Source organism: Maniola jurtina, chromosome 17, assembly GCF_905333055.1.
Source record: "Maniola jurtina chromosome 17, ilManJurt1.1, whole genome shotgun sequence".
In the NCBI taxonomy this organism is placed as follows: domain Eukaryota; kingdom Metazoa; phylum Arthropoda; class Insecta; order Lepidoptera; family Nymphalidae; genus Maniola; species Maniola jurtina.
The window spans coordinates 8,166,487-8,187,574 of record NC_060045.1 but is presented as its reverse complement, the minus strand read 5'-3'; the positions used below and the strand labels follow the sequence as shown (position 1 = coordinate 8,187,574).

At 36.5% G+C, this 21,088-nt stretch overlaps 1 protein-coding gene and 1 long non-coding RNA gene across 15 annotated transcripts in view; both read left to right on the top strand.

Annotated features, from left to right (window-relative positions):
* Window positions 1-21,088, top strand: part of LOC123873604 (dual 3',5'-cyclic-AMP and -GMP phosphodiesterase 11) — a 231,339-nt gene that overhangs the window by 118,210 nt on the left and 92,041 nt on the right. For all 14 annotated transcript variants that reach the window (XM_045918498.1, XM_045918497.1, XM_045918495.1 and 11 more), the window contains 2 exons: window positions 13,428-13,569; window positions 17,385-17,501. In XM_045918498.1, coding sequence (XP_045774454.1) covers window positions 13,428-13,569; window positions 17,385-17,501 — 259 coding nt within the window. The remainder of the gene's footprint in view (window positions 1-13,427; window positions 13,570-17,384; window positions 17,502-21,088) is intronic.
* Window positions 617-1,733, top strand: LOC123873622. The gene is made up of 2 exons (XR_006797723.1): window positions 617-854; window positions 1,568-1,733. It is a non-coding gene; the product is annotated as an uncharacterized LOC123873622 (long non-coding RNA).

Genomic DNA, 21,088 nt, shown 5'->3' with positions numbered 1-21,088 from the left:
TGTGATCAGCTCTTGTTTAGTAGCACAGACATTTAGTGCTCAAAAAGGGGGTTACCTGGAACGTTTCCGGAAGTTTTGATAATTGTTAGTTTTACTCGTATAGATTTCGACGTGCTCTGTCCGAGGTGGCAAAATGGAAATTCTTATTGCTAAACAATGTCACTTACAGGTATTATTCCAGTTAAGACCCTTCAACTTAGTTAAAACTATTAATCTAATGCTAAAATGTTTTGCGATATTTACAAGAACATTGTGGTTGCTAGGTACTTGGAAAGACGGGACTCGGGAGGGATTAGTAATGAAGTATAGAACAATTTATTATTATTATTGCTAGCAATTTTCCTTTGGGAGCTTTAGTCCACGTGAATCCTTATAATATTGGTGTCATTCACATCTATTGTAAGTATATCAAGAGTCATTCACCTCTACTGGAAATCAAGTGGAAAAGCTTACATTTTCTACGCCAAAAAATACATATTAAAAGGGAAATTCAGTGGCGTAGATTCATAAAGGCATTGTCTTGGATTATAATCATTCAGAAATCTTCGAACCCTAAACATTTTTTGAGAAATATTTCGATACCGACCGACAGTTTTGAAATTGAGGGCAAGGTGCATTGGGGCTATTTCGAAAATGGGTATATTCCGAAAGTGCAAAAAATCTACCAAACGCAGCAATATATTCCTGCTGGCAACATTAGGCAAAGCGCCATCTTAGATTTACTTGTCGCGACAGACGTTGCGAGTTGCTCGCGCTAACATCACGCGAGTGTCGTCAAATTATTCAAGAGAAGTGATTTCGCGCCGAATTTTGGTGATTCGTAATAACCCCAAGATAGTTTTCTCGAAATCCTGGTAAGTTATTTCAATGTTTGTTTGTTTTTATGATAGGTTTTTGTTTTGTGCTTAATGATAATAGGAATATAAGGTTCCAACTGTGTTTTTTATTTTTTTTCTGATTTACCCCTCCGGGTTTATTTCGATATGATTGTTTCGCAATAACCCCACTTACGTTTTCCTACTGTAATTGCCAATAGTTCTCAAAGTGTATCGTTTTATTGACCCGCGACGTAAAAATGACGGAATGTTATGAGTTTGACGTTTCTGTATGTGTGTGTGGTGTGTGGCATCGTAGCTGCCCAACGGATGAACGGATTTTAATTTTTTTTGTTTTCTTTGAAATGTGAATTAATGGGAATGCTCTTAGATATGTGTGATGAAAGTTAGGTCGGGGTTTAATTAAAATTCTTAACTTTGTTTTGTACCATGTCGACTTTGCTAGTTATTTTTTTGGATTGGGTTTGAAATCGGTTTCCATAATGGGGGTTGTGAGAGGTGAGGAGTGATGAGGGAGAAGTGTAGAGTCACCCCCACTTTTCAAAAAATACCCTTCCTCCCCCCCTCTCACAATCCCTTATTATGGATACCGATTTCAAAACCGTAACCATTTTTCCCCTTAATACACTGAATGGTGTATAACGGTTCTGCAGTTGTATGTCTATGGTATTCCTCAGTTATTGCTTAATTATTGCATTTTTTGTGTTGACAAAAGTTATTTCTTTTTTCAGTGTCATCATGCCTCGTACTTATTTAAAAAAGAAAAATAAAACATACACTTCTCAAGATTTAGCCACTGCCATACAGAAAGTAAGAAATGGGGAGCTTACCGCATATGCTAAGAATATCTACATAATTACGTACTTACTTATAAAAATAAAAGTTGATCTCACTGAATTTTTGTTTTATTTTATTATTGACATTCTTTAAAAGACATTAAGAAAATAAGTAAGTACTTAAAAATAACTTTGTTTATTCATCGTGCAGTTGTAAATTTCCTAAAATCTTAAATGATATGTTGAGAACCACTGTCACGTATGTCTGAACATCAAGGTTTTTCTGGGGTAATTCCGTAATACAAAGTTATAGGAATTCAAGTTAACGGTTATTATTTAAAAAACTTACAATATCAAAATCTATGGGGCAATTACGATGGAAAATGTAATGTAAACTCTGGCTGAAATGCAATAAAGGCGACTTTTGAGTTCTTCCGGAATTACCCCGCGATAGTTCGCAATTATCCATTATAACCCAAAAATATGGTTCTTTATTTAAAACACTTTCTTTAGCAAATCCAACGATATATTTAAAAATATAATTTATGCTTTTCAAAGGCTTTTCAATATCTATGCAGATCTAAAACAGTTAGAATCGTAAAATAGAGCATTCCCAAATAATCAAATGAAATGTTCACCTCTAGTCATCTCGCAGAAATTTCTATCGGAATTGCCCCAATGCACCTCACCGATTTTTTATGAAAATGGGTTTTACAAAACAAACATTTGTAAGAAAAAGCAAGAAAAAGTTGAAAAAAATACGTGTGATGGAATACGTGTCACGTTTCGTAACATGTCAACACGTTTTTTTTGCAAAAAGGTGACTAAACACTGAGTCAGCCTTTATCACTGGTAAGGCACTTGTCCGACTGCCGACTATTGGCAAGAAACAAGTTAAAAGCTAGGAACGAGTTGGCGAGCAACGAGAAGCGATTGTTTAGTTGGGATAGTTAAATTGCTGGGCCATGAACGAGTATATGTGTGCGACGGACGATTAAAATATTCGGCAGCCGAGACCATACATTTTTATCCGTGCGCAAACCGTGTGTTTCGATATTCAAGAGAGCGTCACTGAGTAAGTTTTTTGTTTGATAGCTCTTGTCGCTGCGATAAACTAGTGCAGAGAGAGTTCTTGCCGCTAGTATGCACAATCATCGATCACCTATTTATATCTCTTCATTGAGATTTTATTTTATCTCTTATTTATTATTACTTATTTTATTATTACTTATTTTATCTTATTTATTATTACTTATTTTATTTTTATTTTATCTCTTCATTGAGATGGAATCATATTATATTGATTGTACGTTTCTTGAGCGAGAAAATAGTCGATAGCTACTCGATACAGCTGGGACAAGTGCCTAAACAGGGTGTTGTTAGAATGCGTCCTCAATATCGCCAATATCTTGTACGAGTAAGTAACATGGTTCATACACGTGCTAAGCTAACATGGAGAGTGATGTAAGGTGAGGTATTAGGTTTCCTTTGATCCATCTAACACTGTTTGAAAAATATCAGCTTTATCTATATTAGTAAAGATCAAACAGGTTAACGTAACAGAATATCTCTACCAGTAAATCAAATGATAAAAATGGAACACTTATGGTGCTACTTTCCGGGATTAAAAGAAGCCTATCTTAATTTCCGGGATGTAGGCTCTCTCTGTAACAAACCTCAAAATCGGTTAAACGGACGGACCTTAAATGATTCTCGTGGGAACTCTTTCATTTGCCGGGATGAAAAGTAGCCTATGTCCATCCCCGGGATATAAGCTAACTCTGTAACAAATTTCGTCAAAATCGGTTGAACTATTGGACCGTGGAAAGGTAGCAGACAGACAGACAGACAGACACTCTTTCGCATAATTACAATATTAAGTATGGAAGTATGCATTAAGTAGACATCGATTGTGACTTGCGGGTTTTTACGCATCGACGGCCGACGCTATTACAATAAATTAATTGATTCCAATACATAAAATAATTAATTCGCGAACTTGAGAGGCCACGTCGAGTTAATGGTTATCGTATATTTCAATCACTTTTACGAGTGTTTCGCTTTAATTTTAAGAACCAGTTCAGTCACTTAACTTGGCACGTGCTCAAATGCCAGCCAGTGTGTTAATTTCGTAGGAATTATTGACAGGATATAAAAGATACGGCGACAATTATTATTATCTAGATTCTGATTATTCGTCTTTGAATAAATTATAGTAGAGATAGGTATCTGCTGTTTGGAACGAGTCAATGGTGATATACATAATTATTCCCGACCGATAATGTTATGTATGAAAATTGAAAAGTTAACGCACAGATCGTCCAGCAATATTATACGCATTTATATCTTGTTTGTATTGATAAAATTATATTTTCAAGAAATGATAAGATTTTATACTAGGTTTGTTTTAGAGAGCAGCTTTTAAAACAATCTTGCTACATTGTATAAAATATTTCGTAAGAATAGAAATTGTAACATCGAAAATCGACGTTTTCTTTAAAACAATTATCTCAAAAGTTAAACGATAATAATGTATGCGAGCCGGTACCTAATATGGAAGTTTAACCAACAGTTTCAGGATACAGTCAGCGTCAAATATTTTAGTTTTGATGTTTCAGATTCCCATTACAGAATTATGTGGGAGGTTTTGGAAAAGTCTATAGACGATAATAAGATGTTCAAATATACCTATTGTAATGGTTAAAAAAAATACGGACATCACATTTAACAAAGAGGAATAAAAAATATTGACAAGATTACATACACACGATATAACAGTGTACAAAATCTTCGTAAAGATTTATTTACAACTTCTAATGTAAAAGATACTTGATATGAAAGATAAGATTTAACTACTACTTATTTTGATGCTTATCATGTTAGAATAATTTGTTCCTTTTAGTTTTTGTTAATTTTCAGTAGGGCCTAAATTATAATTATGTATATTGAAGGCCATGATATTAAATAATTTGTAGAAAAAATATTTCTACCTAGTTATACTTAATAGTACTCTAGTTATAGCACAGACTAATGTAGAGTAGGCTATTTCCCGAATAGGCTATTTTCAGAATAGGGCCTATCACGAATAAGCCCTTGTACGACAACAGGTCATTTTGCGAATAGATCCTAAGTCGACTAAGGTCTAAGCCCCATTTAGTAAATTTCACGAGCACGGTTTATATTATGTACATAACACAGCTTCTTAGGACTTCATCAATGGATGAAGTCCTAAGAAGCTGGGGTGAGTTAGCTTAGTTTAGACTAGCCTTTTCTTACTGCTTTGTTCGTATAATTCATAGCCTTATATCACTTTGGGATAATGTAGAGCCTATCTTTATTTATTTTTTCCCTAATTCCTACCCTCTTTCTTAAAAAGGATGTTATATATTAGAAGAAGATTATTTGAAAAGAGCAATCGCAGCGTTTCTTGCTGGTTCTTCTTGGTAGGCATTCTGAACCAGTAGTAAATTATTTTGACGATTCAGAAGCACTTTTAAAAGTTTATTTGATTAAAAATGTATATTCTATTCTACCCAAACTCACCTTCAAACTTAACTTCTTTATAATATTAGTGTAGAGTATACGAAGACCACTGTACAAAGAGTTCAAGCAGCGTCAGAGAGAATTAATTTCAGTATGTAAATACCAGAGTTTACTGAACTTCGTGGCTCTGAAGTAGATCCGTGAATTTTATATCAGCAACATGGGGGGTTAGTCCACCACTATGTACTATGCTGACTAAGTTGTTTTGTTTGCGGACGACATTTATGTCTTTTTGCTTTTCGTTTAGAAGATTACCATTTTTTGCTGGAAGAATTGTTTTGTCAGTTCATTATTTCGGTTTGGCATTCTTCAATTACATTTAGTGAGAGCTTTTCTAAGAATCGTACTAATTATTAGATTTTGTTTTCACTGTGTTGTTTATTTATTCAGTAGCAAAAACCAAAAAATACTTAATTTCGAAAGATGATACCTTTCCCATCCATGATGTTTTACACTGGAGTAGCGTGTCTGGAGCAACAACATGCGACATGCGACATGTTGGCCAGAGTGAACTACTCGTAGAATGAGAGAACTCTCGGTTTGATCCTGAAACGACGATACGTCAAATATTAGGCTATGGGTGATATGATATCAAAGAAAAACCGGCCAAGTGCGAGTCAGACTCGCGCATTGAGGGTAAAAAATACCCGAGAACGGATTCTCGGGTATTTTTTAAATTTTGCACGATAAATCAAAAACTATTATGCATAAAAATAAATAAAAATCTGTTTTAGAATGTACAGGTAAAGCCCTTTCATATGATACCCCACTTGGTATAGCTTTATCTTATTTTGAAAATTGAAACCCATTTTAATTTTTTTGAATGATGTAACCACTAATTTGCGGTTTTCGGATTTATTCCTTTACTAGTGCTATAAGAACTACCTAACTGCCAAATTTCATGATCCTAGGTCAACGGAAAGTACCCTATAGGTTTCTTGACAAACACGACGGACAGACAGACAGACAAACAGACAGACAGACAACAAAGTTATCCTATTCCGGGGTTCCGTTTTTCCTTCTGAGGTACGGAACCCTAAAAATAGGCGATTCATAGGCTACCTAGGGTCAAATGTTGGAACATTTGACGCCTGCCAGTGAATGACGTCGAAGCCGCGACTTTTTGTTACAAGTTCACAATCCTGTGAGATTGTGTTTCAGATTTCTTTCTTACATTTACATAATTTTTTCAGACATCCATGAAATTATTTCACGTAGGACAATTTTTACAACTTTTGATATAACTATCAGGAATCAGCCACCGGTTCGGAAAGCAGATTTTACTGAAAAGCACCGACAAGATACTCTGCAGTTAGACGTCAATACAACTATGATAAATCCATGTGACTTCTTCTCATGCTTCTCCACTATTGGAGGTTGACCGTCATCTCATCATATAATTTCCTGTCTTTCGCCAAATGGAAAAGTAGGTACCTACGTAGGCAATCCCGGTCCATTATTGGTTTATGTGACTACCTAAGCAAAATAATATACGATTCAGCAGGGCAGTTATTCTTTCGTCTGGGCCACTAGCTTATACTCACATCCACATGCGAAGTGATATTAAATTTTTAACCCCCGACCCAAAAGAGGGGTGTTATAAGTTTGACGTGTGTATCTGTGTATCTGTATTTCTCTGTATCTGTGTATCTGTCTGTGGCATCGTAGCGCCTAAACTACTGAACCGATTTTAATTTAGTTTTTTTTGTTTGAAAGGTGTCTTGATCGAGAATGTTCTTAGCTATAATACAAGAAAATTGGTTCAGCCGTTCGAAAGTTATCAGCTCTTTTCTAATTACTGTAACCTTCACTTGTCGTGGGTGTTATAAATTTTTAATTTACACTTGTTGTTCCAGCGTATGCGTCTAGCATCTTCCTCTTATTTTGTTTAATGGCTTTTAGTAGTGCCACACCAGCACAATGCACTTCGCCAATGAATGTCACGTAGAATTGCGTCTAGCATGTCAGAATAGCTTTGAATATTGCTACGGCATCAGCCAAGCGTGAACTCAAGACAAGACGCATAAAATAACTCTAATCTTTTGAATGCATACATAAACACGACCATTCCAGTCTTTCAGCAGCGTTTAAATATTGCTTAAGTTATAAAGTACCGATTCAGCGTTTACTTACTGATTTTCTTTAGTTTGTGTGTATGTGTATGTCACGTATGTTTGTTACTCCTTAACGCAAAAACTCCTAGACGGATTTTAAGTTTAGAATGGAGATAGATAATATCCTGGATTAGCACATAGGCTACTTTTTATCCCCGGATAATTAGAGAGTTAGCACGAAATTTTGAAAGACTCAAATCCACGCGGACGAAGTCGCGGGCATTAGATAGTCATAGATATTATACCTATAATAGAAAATGATGCCTACGACTTCATCTATCTGGATTTAGGTTTAAAAAATCTCATGGGAACTCTTTGATTTTCTGGAATAAAAGTCACTCCCTAGGTCTTTAACTATATTCATGCAAAAAGTCACATCGATCTGTTATTCCATCCATCCACCTCGATCCATTGTCGTTGAAGAACAAACAGTAAATTGACGCTACTTGTAGATCTGCTACTTTGTCGTCAAAATTATCTGTTGTCATAATATTGGATGATGCCTGCGACTTCGTCCGCGTTTTGTAAATCTAATGGGAACTCTTTGATTTTGCGGGACAAAATAGTGACCCGCAAAATCAAAACAGGAATGCCTTTTAGAACCGGAGCAAGTTCTATAATATTTTTGAACTTTAACGGCTGATTTGATGCTCTAGTAATATGACTTCTCCCTGGTGATAATATAGAGGAAGGCTTGGCAAAGTTTACTTTGGCTTCACTAATGTAAATTTACCCTGGATCGCATAATCTACGCTAACTCAGCGATTCTGAAAGCTTGGGCAGTGTGCTTGAATTGTTATCTATTGTAACAGGCTAAACCGATTGATTCAATAGTTGTTGATTTTGAGAATTGTCTCTAATCCAACGGCAAACCAAACCGATTGGAACTTTATTCAATTATCTTGATAATTTCCAAGAATAATAGCTAGAAATCCGTAGATGCGTAAAATAGAAAACCGGCCAAGGGTTCCGTACTAGAGTATTTTTTCAAGATTTTGCACGATAAATCAAGAACTATTATGCATAAAAACAAATAAAAATCTGTCAGGTAAAGCTCTTTCATTATGATACCCCACTTGGTATAATTTTGTCACTTTGAAAATAGTAAATACTAAATTATTATTTGTTCACGAACATATTTTTTTTGTGATGTAACCACATATTCACGGTTTTTGGATTTCTTCCTTTGTGCTATAATCCCTACCTACTTATCAAATTTCATAATTCTAGGGCAACGGGAAATACCCTATAGGTTTTCTTGACAGACGCACAGACAGACAACGAAGTGATCCTTCCTATAAGGGTTCCTTTTTCCCTTTTGAGGTACGGAACCCTAAAAACGTATTGCACTTGCATAAACTTACCAACGTAAATTCTTATCAGCTCTACAACACGTCACATTAACAATACCTAATGATTGTTACTAATTTTACATATTAATGATTAACCCTAACAAATTACTAAGTTGCTTATCATACTTTACATACGAGTATGTAGATTGTAGGTAGTACTTGTTTCACGAAGTGTAGGTAGTTTGCGTAAAATCCTCAGGGAATGAGGGTATGATAGTTTGAATTTACATAACACAAGGCTCGGGGATTCTTTTCACCTTATGTTAGCAAATTTTTCTTGATATAAATATAAGTGCCAAACTTTTGAAACTATTTTATAGGTTATAATCAAAAATAGCTTCAAGGATTCTTCCCTTTTTTACACATCAAAAAAGGAGTGTAATGTTTTCAGGGTTCATGTATCTATTTGTAAATCCACCATAACTTCTAAATGCCTGAATTGATTTGGATGTAGAGGTAGGTATCGTTATAACATCCCGAGTGACAGACATAATTTTTTTAGTCATAATTTTTTTGTTTATTAACCCCCAACCCAAAAAGAGGGTTGTTATAAGTTTGACGTGTGTATCGGTGTATCTGTCTTTGGCATCGTAGCTCCTAAACTAATGAACCGATTTTAATTTACTTTTTTTTGTTTGAAAGGTGGCTTGATCGAGAGAGTTCTTAGCTATAATCCAAGAAAATGGGTTCAGCCGTTTAAAAGTTATCAGGTTACTTGTCGGGGGTGTTATAAATTTTTAATTTACATTTGTTATCATAGCTATTAGATTATTTGGAATGGCTCTACTATACGTATATTTTACGTACTTAATAATGATAAATTCATAATATAACCTCGAGTCTGAGTTAAGAATTGAACCAGCATTTTTTTGCTTGTTAGTTTTTCAATATTGCTTCCTCGAGTAAACATTGGATGATGGATGGACGGCTTGATAGTTTGTTACGTAACTCAATAACTTTGCTGATTTCATACCATGTGTACTTAACTACTTCCTATCGGAAAATGACTTGGGGTTAAGACACATCTAAAGCCCGCTCTTCACTCGCGAGTGGATCGCCTTGCAAACGCCCCGTTTATGAAATTTTGCGTCGGTCGTGGTTCGCGCTCAAGCAAAGAATGCACTTAACGTGCAACTGCAGCGATGCGATGCATAACTGCATTTTTACCAGCGGAAAAAATGCAGTTATGCATCCCGCACAAAAGCGTATGTTTGACTCAGTGGCAATGCATTATGCCAAATCGCAACATGTCCAACTTCTAGAAGTTATATCATTAAACTGATAAAAAGGGAAGCTAGGCAAAGGCCCGTAGACCATGGCCGAAGCGATTAACGTGCATCGGACGCGCCGCAACTGACGCGACAATACTAAACATTATGAAAATGTATGGCGCCGCTTAGCCCGCTGCGACGCGACGGACGCGTCGCGTAACACTCTGGCACAAGTATGCGCATCGGCTTTCAGACTGCGACTGCAAAGTATCACGTGTGCATTGGCTTGAACTGTTTCTAAAGTCTAAACACAATAACAACAAACGCACAGCTGGCATGAAGTCAAATAATTAAATGAGTTCTAACCCGACGACAAACAATATACTCGTAGCGTCACTACTCATTTATAAAAGAGGAAGGATTCGTTTGTTTGTTTGTAATCGATAACAGACCTCAGCAACTACTGAACTGATTTTAATAATTCTTTCACCATTAGAGAGCTACTTTATCCAGAAGTAACATATGCTTAATATGTATTGTATAGATAGTAGGTATATTTTTTACCAGAGTGAAGCCGGGTTGATCGGTTAGCATTATAAGAGCAAATGTGTTTAGTTTGTTTGTTTGTCCTCCAATCATGCTGCAGTTGCATGCGGTTTAGCGTTTCGGTACCGGGCCATGCAGAAATCGATAATCTCTTTCATCTTAAACTGCATCATCAGACACCACTTACCACCAGGTTAGATCGCAGTCAAGGGCTAGCTTGTGATCGAATAAAAAAACTATCAAGAGAGTGATTACCTAACTAGGCTTCAGCTAGGCTAGGGATAAAAGAGATTTGCATCGATTTAGGTTTTATGCAAGATTTGCATAAAACCTAAATCAATGTAGATGAAGTCGCGGGCATCATCAGTAGTTCTATAATAATTTCTGAATTGCAACCTGCGACTCGCACACTCACATGCATGGATGAGTATTGTTCGATTGTACGCGATCTCATAGCTCGCAATTAAGCGGCGAGGCACGTTTGCTTTCCCTAATTGAAATTGACACGAAATATCGCATGCAAATACACAATCCGCATAAATGGAAATGTTTGTGTTTCGACAATAATTAGGAGTGTACGTGGTATCGTTTTGAATGCTGTTTTAGCACTGACCTCTATTAATAGTAATACACGCTGGACCTGAAATAGCCGAACTAGCCAATAACTTGACGGGCGAAACGTGCGTCGAGTGGTTTTGGGATTTGTGTGGTGATGGTGGTGGTGGTGCGTATTGCTTTCTTTTCCTGCACGTTTAGTAGTGAGAGGGCGGGCGGTGCATATCGCATACTGTGTGTTGCACCATATTACAGATTTTTCTGGTTTAGCGGATTATAGTAAATTAAGCTTTTGGTTCCTTGTTGTATAGGTGTAAAAAAAATTCGCAAGGCAAATAATTGTCCTGCAGTGCAGTGTAGTAGACAGTGTTTATCGGTTTGTTAATAGTTCGTGTCGATTTCAATTAGAGAAAGCAATTACGCCTTGCTGCTTTAATTGCGAGCTCCGAGATCGCGTACGATGAACGATCGCCCGATAGGAGCGTGTTTGCAATTAAGCACACCATCTGAATAGGGACTTTTGTCTCACAACTTTTTAACCCCCGACCCAAAAAGAGGGGAGTTATAAGTTTGACGTGTGTATCTGTGTATCTGCGGCATCGTAGCGCCTAAACGAATGAACCGATTTTAATTTACTTTTTTTGTTTGAAAGGTGGCTTGATCGAGAGTGTTCTTAGCTATAATCCAAAAAAATTGGTTCAGCCGTTTAAGAGTTATCAGCTCTTTTCTAGTTTTCTTGTAGAAAAGAAGGTTAGATAACCGTTAGGTTCATAATAATTATTTATTTGAAAAGGATGTTTTGGAAAACTCAAATACTTTGTCGGGGGTGTTATAAACTTTTAATTTACACTTGTTGTCTTGTCTTATTGGCAGTCGCTTTGCTTAAAAACCTGGTCATCTCAAGACCATGTCTTGTCAACTTGGACTTGATCAGTAGGGGAAAAAATGACACTGATGTTACCACAAATTCACGGTTTTCAGATCTTTTCCTTTTCTTGTACTATACGACCATTCTACCTGCCCATGATTATACTCGTAGCTTGGATGGCGCTAGAATGCTGAATTGTCAGGATAGATAAGAGTGTATAAATATTATGAAGCTAATCTTAAAAAGTAAAGCTGCGTAGTAGGTATTTTGAAATAAAGCTTTGTTGTATTAATAGCAAAATAGATACAGCGAAATAGCGAAATGTAAACATCGCCCCTTTGAACAGAAAATTCTAGGCGTATTAATATCCACCCACTTAGTCATGACCTATTTCAAAGACAGAAATCGTAGCGCATGAGCGCATAATATTAATTTTTTTTTTTTCATACCCAACTTGTAATGTAGAAACATTGATACCTATAGAAGTAGTAGGTATAGACTATAGACGATTGATCATAAACAGAATGACATCGCTCAAGTATAACAGGTTTATTTGAAGCACTTAATCTAAGGGGGAAGAAGGAAGGAGGTTGAAGGTATTTTACCGGTATACAATCAGTATCAGGCATCGATTTGGAAGCGCTACTATCAGGTATCAGAATGTACCTATCATATAAAGCATGGATCTTTTGTTGTGTTTAGAGTTATGCGTGGAGTGAGGAGCGAGAGAGAGAGAGAGAGAGACCAACATTTTTCGAATGTTAGAGGAAAACCTTTGTCGTGATATCTCTTTCAGTTAAAATCTGTTAAAAATTAACTGTCATAAGTGTGTCATTGTCATGTTTGTTATTGACGAGACAGCAGTGTTTATATCATAGGTTTATATATTTTTCATGAGATTTTCAATGGTTTTTCACTATCCTTGGCTTTGTTAGTAGATTTATTATTATTTATTTAATTCGAGTTAAGTAACACCTATATGGATTTATTTTCTTGTGGTTGTTGTGATTGGCGGTCTAAAGAAGTTCCATGTAAGTTACTTTATGACAGTTATACATCCACAGACATGGATTTATATCGCTGCATTCTACACAAGTAGAATTGTTTGGAATAACTTCATGCTAAGACTTCAACGGCTTATTTTGCCACTTGTCAACGTACTTAAAAATTCAACCCTAATCCTATCGAAAGGACGAAGGTTACTCGAAATAGCTTGACTGAGAGTTATAGATGCGAAAATGCATCTGTCTTTGTCTGTCTGTCTGCTAGTTTTTCACGGGCCCAACAGTTTAACCGATTTTGAAGAAATTAGGCACAGAGTTAGCTTATGCCCCGGGGAAGGACATAGACTACTTTTTATCCCGGAAAATCAAAGAGTTCCCACGGGATTCTTAAAGCCCATCCGTTTGACCGGTTTATATGAAATTTGGTACATCTTGCATCTCGGAAAATTACATAGAACACTTTTTATCACGAAAAATCAAAAAAAAACTCAAATCATCATCTAGTACCTAACCAATAAAGTAAAATGTGCCCAAACCAATATCAAAATTATGTGGTGGAGTCCTAAATGGATGTCATTTTTGTACTCGAGCAGAGAACTGAACCCCTTCTCTATTGTTACAGGTCTACAGCTGCGGAGCATAGAGGAGCCGCCGGGTGGCGCGGGCGGCGGTATGCCCGCGCCAACCTGTTACGATGCAGAATGTGCCCGAACAGAAGCCTGGCTCGATGAGAACCAGGAGTTTGTGCACGATTACTTCCTAAGGTTGGTCAAATTAAGGCTAAAAAGAATAATTTCAGGAACTGAACTAAAAAAACCGGCCAAGTGCGAGTCACCGAGGGTTCCGTACTCGGGTATTTTTTCCGATATTTTGCACGATAAATCAAAAACTATTATGCACAAAAATTAATAAAAATCTCTTTTAGAATGTACAGGTAAAGAAAGTCCTTTCATATGATACGCCACTTGGTAAAGTTATCTTACTTTGAAAATTGAAACACATTTTAATTTTTTTTTTTCTGTGATGTAACCACAAATTCACGATTTTCGGATTTTTTCCTTAACTTGTGCTATAAGACCTACCTACTTGCCAAATTTCATTATTCTAGGTCAACGGGTAGTACCCTATAGGTTTTCTTGACAGTCACTACAGACGAACAGACAGACAACAAAGCGTTTTTCCTTTTGAGATACGGAACCCTAAAATAAATTCAATAAATTTTACCCCTACCGGAATACTTGCATCATGGAAGTGGATAGACAGGTAGGTAGTAGATATCGTCTCTATCTTCCTTAACAGAAATGAAATAAAAGTTTGCATTGAATTTATGATCTGATAAGCCCCTTTCATCAGCTCGGAGCGGAATGGGGGAGAAATAAAGTTTATTTTAGCTCATTTACACAAGTCGGTGGGAACAGCAAAGTTTGACATTCATTAGCCAACGAACCGAACGAACCGAACGTATTGAAAATTACTTTCACTCTGCTCTTTTACTGCTTCCCACAATTCTGATTAGAATTAATATTATTATACTTATTTAGAGAACAATACTACCGATCTTTTTTAACCCCCGACCCAAAAAGAGGGGTGTTATAACGTGTGTATCTGTGTATCTGTCTGTGACATCGTAGCTCCTAAACTAATGAACCAATTTTAATTTAGTTTGTTTTTTGTTTGAAAGGTGGCTTGATCGAGAGTGATCTTAGCTATAATCCAAGAAAATCGGTTCAGCCGTTTGAAAGTTATCAATCAGCTCTTTTCTAGTTTTCTGTAACCTTAACTTGTCGGGGGTGTTATAAAATTTTAATTTACACTTGTTATGAGTTAATTAACGGTTTCATTGGCTTTATTTATTGTTACTCTTATTTGGGATACTTTGCTTCACCCTCTCCGTTCGCTGCTACGTGCTTCGCATGTTTTGTTACGGCGCGGCGGCGTAAGGAAGTTGGTGTTTCGTTTGGATTAAATCTCCTGAGCTCCAAACTATACCGGATAACGTATTTATCCTGGTCATTTTATGCTCTATGAATTTTTAAGCTACGTCGTCAGGTCTTCGAATCGTCGATACAGGGTCTTCAATGAGTGTGTCCTACTTGTGATGACGTCTTTTACTAGTTTTCCAGTAGAATTACAGTCATATTATACTATCACAATTCACAATAATTATAAAATAGAATAGAATATATTTTTATTCAAATAAACTTTTACACGTGCTTTTGGATGGTCAAAATAATTTACCACTTTTTGATATTCTTATTATGTCTAACTAGTTACTAGGTACAACTATAAAATGTTGCAATGCAACGCCTACTGCACGGTTGGTACTAAGCCAAAAACCTTCCCGCAATTCCTAACAGCTACTGTACAAAGTTTGAACTCAATCGGATGAAGGCCGCGCGAACACATTAGCTCAATTATAGAATTGGTAACTAAGTAAAGTATTAATTGTTAATTGGCAATTTGTGCGGGCGTTTATAAGATGAAAAAACAATAAACTCGCTATATTTCCAAAATTACAATCTCCTTGAACTTTCGTTACATTGTTCCAACCGTTTGTTCTATGTAAGGAACGTGCTCGGCATCTTTTGATGCTACGGCCATAATGATGACTACAAAGTCTTCCTTGCTTTCAGTTCGTAGGTATTAAATCTGCTTCATTCCAACCCGTGCCGGATGGTGTATTAAATTCCTCTTAGTTAGGGTTCCGTATTTTCCTTGACACCAAAGACTATGCAAGACATGTTACGTTCATTAACTCCCGACCCAAAAAGAGGGGTGTTATAAGTTTGACGTGTGTATCTGTCTTTTTGGGTCGGGGGTTAAAAATAATGTTATGTAACTGTAAGTCATGTTATGTCCTCGTCATTGGAGAAGGATTTAATGCGAGGTAGAACATGTGATTTAGTTCTTTCTTATCTACTTCTATTTATAAATATCTATATGTAATGGTCAACGGTAGATTGCATATTTTAATACTTTACCAAAGCATGCCTTATGTTTCATGGAATGACTAGGTGTTCTATAGAATCACTGAATTATATGCATTTCCGGTAACATATAGTATATAATATTATTATGTATTATCATCATATGTGTTCGATGTAATCTTTGTTGTTTGATACTGCTTTATTTATCTTGCATACAAAGTATAGAATAACAACAGTATAAAATGGTGTACAGGAATAGAACAATTTTGCGTTGCAGTTGAAACTCAATTCCTGCAGAGTAGAAAAGATTTCTCGATATCTGTTTTTGAAATCTAGCTTGCATTTAGAGTTCTTCCTTGGCCTTCGTGCTCTCATTTCGTTTCGAATTTGATTTGATCTCGATTTCGCATTGTCTCATCTTTTCGCTTGAAATTTAATAAACTGTTAAAGCTTAAGGGTGTCTGTGGGTTGCCACGATACTAAGTGTCTGGGAATACATGACGTGATTTGTAATACTATTCCGAAGAAAATGTAAAAAAAATTAGACTATTTACTTTGACGAAAGATTTTATACGTCTTCGTTACCGGTTATCTGCCAAAGCTCACATGATCCAAACTTCATAGTCGCTCATTTTTCCTCCCTGTGATGGGGAAATACGCAGAGAAACTTTCGGCTCTTATAAAATAACGGTCTGGCCCTCCCGGGCACTCCGTCCATAAATACAGACCATGGCCAATAAGGAAGCAAGCTTAAATAAGTTCTAGCGATGATCGTGACAAGACAATCTCGTAAACTGTTTCATTTTAAAGGCGGATTAATCTGCTTTCCAGTGGAATGCAACAGAATAAAGTTAGTTTTATAATGAAGCTATTAAAGTTACCGTGATTGCTTTATGGTGTAAGTTATAGTCGTAAAGTCTTGACTCAGGTACACTTTACTGTAAATACTTTGTTAGTTGTTGCAAAGCATATGGAATGTATGGTTGGTTTACTAGTGTGTATGTTCCTTATTATCACACTAAGATATTATAAAGGAGAAAGTTTGTGTGTATGTGTGTGTGTATGTTTGTTACTTTAGACTAGACGGATTTGGCTGAAATTTGGAATGAAGGTAGATATTATCCTTGATTAGCACATAGACTACTTTTTATCCCGGAAAATCAAAGAGTTCCCACGCGATTTCGGAAAACCTAAACCCACGCGGGTGAATTCCCGGGCATCGGCTAGTATCCATTATTACTCTATTTAGATTTATGAGGTACAGATTACAATGATATTAAAATGTAGTGTTGTCAGGAAATAGAAGAGAGAAGAGAATAATGATCAGAAATTAATTTTAAAGATTATAATCCTTTTTAATAACCCCCGACCCAAAAAGAGGGTTGTTATAAGTTTGACGTGTGTATCTGTGTATCTATGTATCTGTGTATCTGTTTGTGGCATCGTATCTCCCAAACTAATGAACCGATTTTAATTTAGTTTTTTTTTTGTTTGAAAGGTGGCTTGATCGAGAGTGTTCTTAGCTATAATCCAAGAAAATCAGTTCAGCCGTTTAAAAGTTATCAGCTCTTTTCTAGTTACTGTAACCTTCACTGGTCGGGGGTTTTATAACTTTTTAATTTACACTTGTTAATGTATTGTGATGTCATCAGGAAGGCAACGCGGCAGGTTGTGGACGCGTGGTTGGTGTCACATGCAACGCCGCCGAGCGCTGAACTTGCGTCCCCCTCGAGAGCCGGATCCGGTTCCGGCGCTACTACACCTGTCAGGTAATAAAATGCGGTTTTTTAGTCATTATTGATGTCTGAAACGACCAGAGACGTGGCGTAGGCACGTCTCCTGCTTAGATCAAAATCTGGCAATAGACTTATGAGAGTACACGGACGACGTATCGCAGGCATAGACAAGCTATTACTAAGCAATTTATTATACTTGTAACTATTGGAACTCAGTTTCCAATATTCACTAAGGGTGGCCCATCCACTGAAGCGGAACAGAGCAGAGATGAGTTTAATAGAACACTCACATTATTAAAAGGTGTGTGGTAAAAATATTACGTCTTGTCTCAAAAATCTGTTTGGTTGACTATGCATATGACTTAAAGCCACATGATGCGTTTCCGGTGCGTTGCGGCGCCCGACCGATGTGAGTTTCAGTATTGAAAGCTTTACGGGCACTGCATTGCCGCTCCGGTAGAAAGTATGGCTGTTGCACCGCACCAGCCCTCCCTACCTCGTCTATCTGATCCCAAGATCACTGCGCGTGCGGTGCGGCGGCGCCACATTGCCAACGCAACACATCGTGTGGCTTTACTCTTCCTCCGCTCTACTCCGGTACATCTGACAGGCACCCGAAACATGTTGTCAGATTATTGACAGATCATGTGGCACTTTATCACGTCATATTTTAATAATGTGATTGGTCTGTTCAGACACACATCTCCGCTCCGTTCCGCTCCGCTCCAGTGAGCAGACATCCTTATAGTGGGAGCTCGATCTACCACTTAAAATAGGTTTAAGTACGTGTTTCTGGGTGGCTAAAAATAAATTCGTTATTAAATCTTGTTATTTTAAACATACATTTTATGGAATGGAAAACCATTATAAAATTATACCTACATGCTCTTAAATAATAACTGGAGAGCCTGCCGAAAGGAATTAAGTTGGTAATTGGCTATTACAGGCAATCATAACTTGATAAGTGCCTTTTAGTTGGAGCGGTGGCACATTGGGGTAATTGACTTGAACTGCTTCGAAACTTGCCCCTGTTGTTGAAAGAATATGAAAGATGTTTAGCCATTATAAGAATTAAGGCTCACTATCATCAAGACACACTTTTTAGCAACCGAATTTATACTCTTGGCAAAAAGTGACAGCATTACAAAATTTAATTTTTATTCTGATGACCGTTTGGCCTCGATAAGTTATCGTACCGCACTTTAGCCACCTAGCCTATTGAGAAAGGGGTTTAAATATTTTAGTATAGGACCTGGCCTATCTACATGTCCGCCATTATCTTTTTATTTCCAAAACAGTGGCTACGCATTAAAAGAAAAATGGCAGACTACAAGGTAGGCCAAAATCTTCGAAGCCCTTTGGACGATTTAAAATGAGTCGAAAAATAAACATTATTAAAGTATATCTGACTAGGACTACGTTTTTTTAAAAATATTTTCAACGTCCGGGAACACCTGTAAATATGTAGATAAACAAAGTTTAGTTCAATGAAGAAACTCATATTATAGGATATTGCACTAAATATTATAAGTAAAATAAAATGAACATATCAAACGTCAAACATATCAATAAATTCCTGAAAGGGCGACAACGCATCGGCGGTGCATCTGGTGCAGCAAATGTTCACGGGCGGCAGTAATCACTTAACATCAGGTGACCCGCCTGCTCATTTGCTGGCTATTTTTTATTTAATATGGTTTGGTTTCTCAGCCCAAATGAGCTAAGTTGATTCCCATTTCCGTATCTACACCAGCGGAATCCTTACAGCGGCGGTTAATTTTTTTTTGAAATATGTTCCGCTATTGTGTTTGGTTTTCCTCATTATCAATTCCTGTCATTCGGAAGGCACATAAATTTATAGTAGCTTATCATTGGAGCGTTAGTAACGGTCTTATCCCCCTCTAACTCGCTGTAGCCTCCATCAATCTTCTGTCGACCCTATTATACCTACTTACGAAATATCTCCTTCATATTTCTATATTATGCATTACTTTTTTGTTGATGTTTAATTTAATAGCATAAAATGTGTGGATTGAGAAATATATCAAAAGAATGATCAGGAAAGAAATCACCATTTAAACTTGCCCAAATATCCATTAGCAATAGTGGAAGTTTTTTTTCCAATGGAAAACTTACAGAAATTGACTTGCTGCGAGTGTTTATACAGTGCAAGTGACGGACTTCTGCAATGTTATTTGTTAGTGCACATTAATTAACATAAAACATGGCGGGCACTAAATATGACATACTTATTAGGGGTTCGTACCAGAAGGGTGCCAATGGGACCCTATTACTAAGACTCCGATGTCCATCTATCTGTCCGTCCGTCCGTCTGTCTGTCTGTCAGCAGACTGTGTCTCATGAATCGTAATAGGTAGAGAGTTGAAATTTTCACAGTGTGTATTTCTATTGCCATTATAACAAAAAATGATAAGAATCTAAAATGGCGAATTTCAAAATTGCTGCCATGCAAATTAGAAAAATTAAAAGTACAGTAATATACATATATCGTGAGATGGTACGGAACCCTTCGTGTGCGAGTCCGTCTCGCACTTGACCGGTTTTGTAGATGATGGTAGGGGATATACACTCGTTTCGACACAAGAATAAAACGTGAAGGTAGAGAACCGCTAGAGTTAGCCCTGATTCGCACGAGTGTTAAAAAAGCGCTGCGTTAAAACCCGGCGTTGCGCTGATAATACAAAGTGCGCGTTAAAAAACGCTCTCGTGCGAATGAGGCCTTAGGTAGCATAAAAATGCACTTGATATTAACAACTTGCTTTTATTTGAAAAACATTAAAAAGCGAATTTTGAAAGTTTGAATTTCATACTTAAATGAAATGTGTCTGCAGAGACGGAAATGGTATTTTTGTAGACAGAGACATTTTGGCGTCGCCTCGGTCTACCGAAGTTAAGTAAGAAATAAGTTTTGTAAGTTTCAGTTAAAAAATCTTCTTGGCACTTTAACACGGAATGTCTTTTTAGGTGCGAAGCGAACATTGTTCGAAGTAAAATTTTAACTTCAATCGGATTAACTTAGTAGACTAGTTAGTAATTTGTTGCCAAAGAAGTTTGGACACAGATTTCTTGTAGTAGTTGTAGCATAAATTTTAAAATTCTCGCACTTGGCCAGTGTTTTGCATTTAAAAATACATATTATGTAACTATGTAGGTATAATATGCAGAATATCGAAACGTATTAAAAAAAACTACTTAAGTAATAAGTTTTAATATAATTGATGCATATTTCACAGATGCAGAATATAAAAAAGGTGCTCAAAAGCATCTATTTTATCAGCAAATTAACAGACTACGTCGAATCGATGAACCATTAGTTCATCGATTCTTTCTAATTTATGTTATAATAACTAATCAGGATAAGATTGCTGGGTACTATATCGTATCTCTAAACGATCTTAATGGCATGTACCTAATGGAACAACTATATTTATATATTATATATTGCATACTAAGCGTTTTATTAATATTTAAAGCTAATAGATAACACTAAGCACATTAGCATTTTGGAAATTTAAGGCCCCATATTCCATACTTTTAGAAGTCCATTATTTAAAACCTATAAATAATATATCTATTACCTACTAAAATTGCAACTCTGA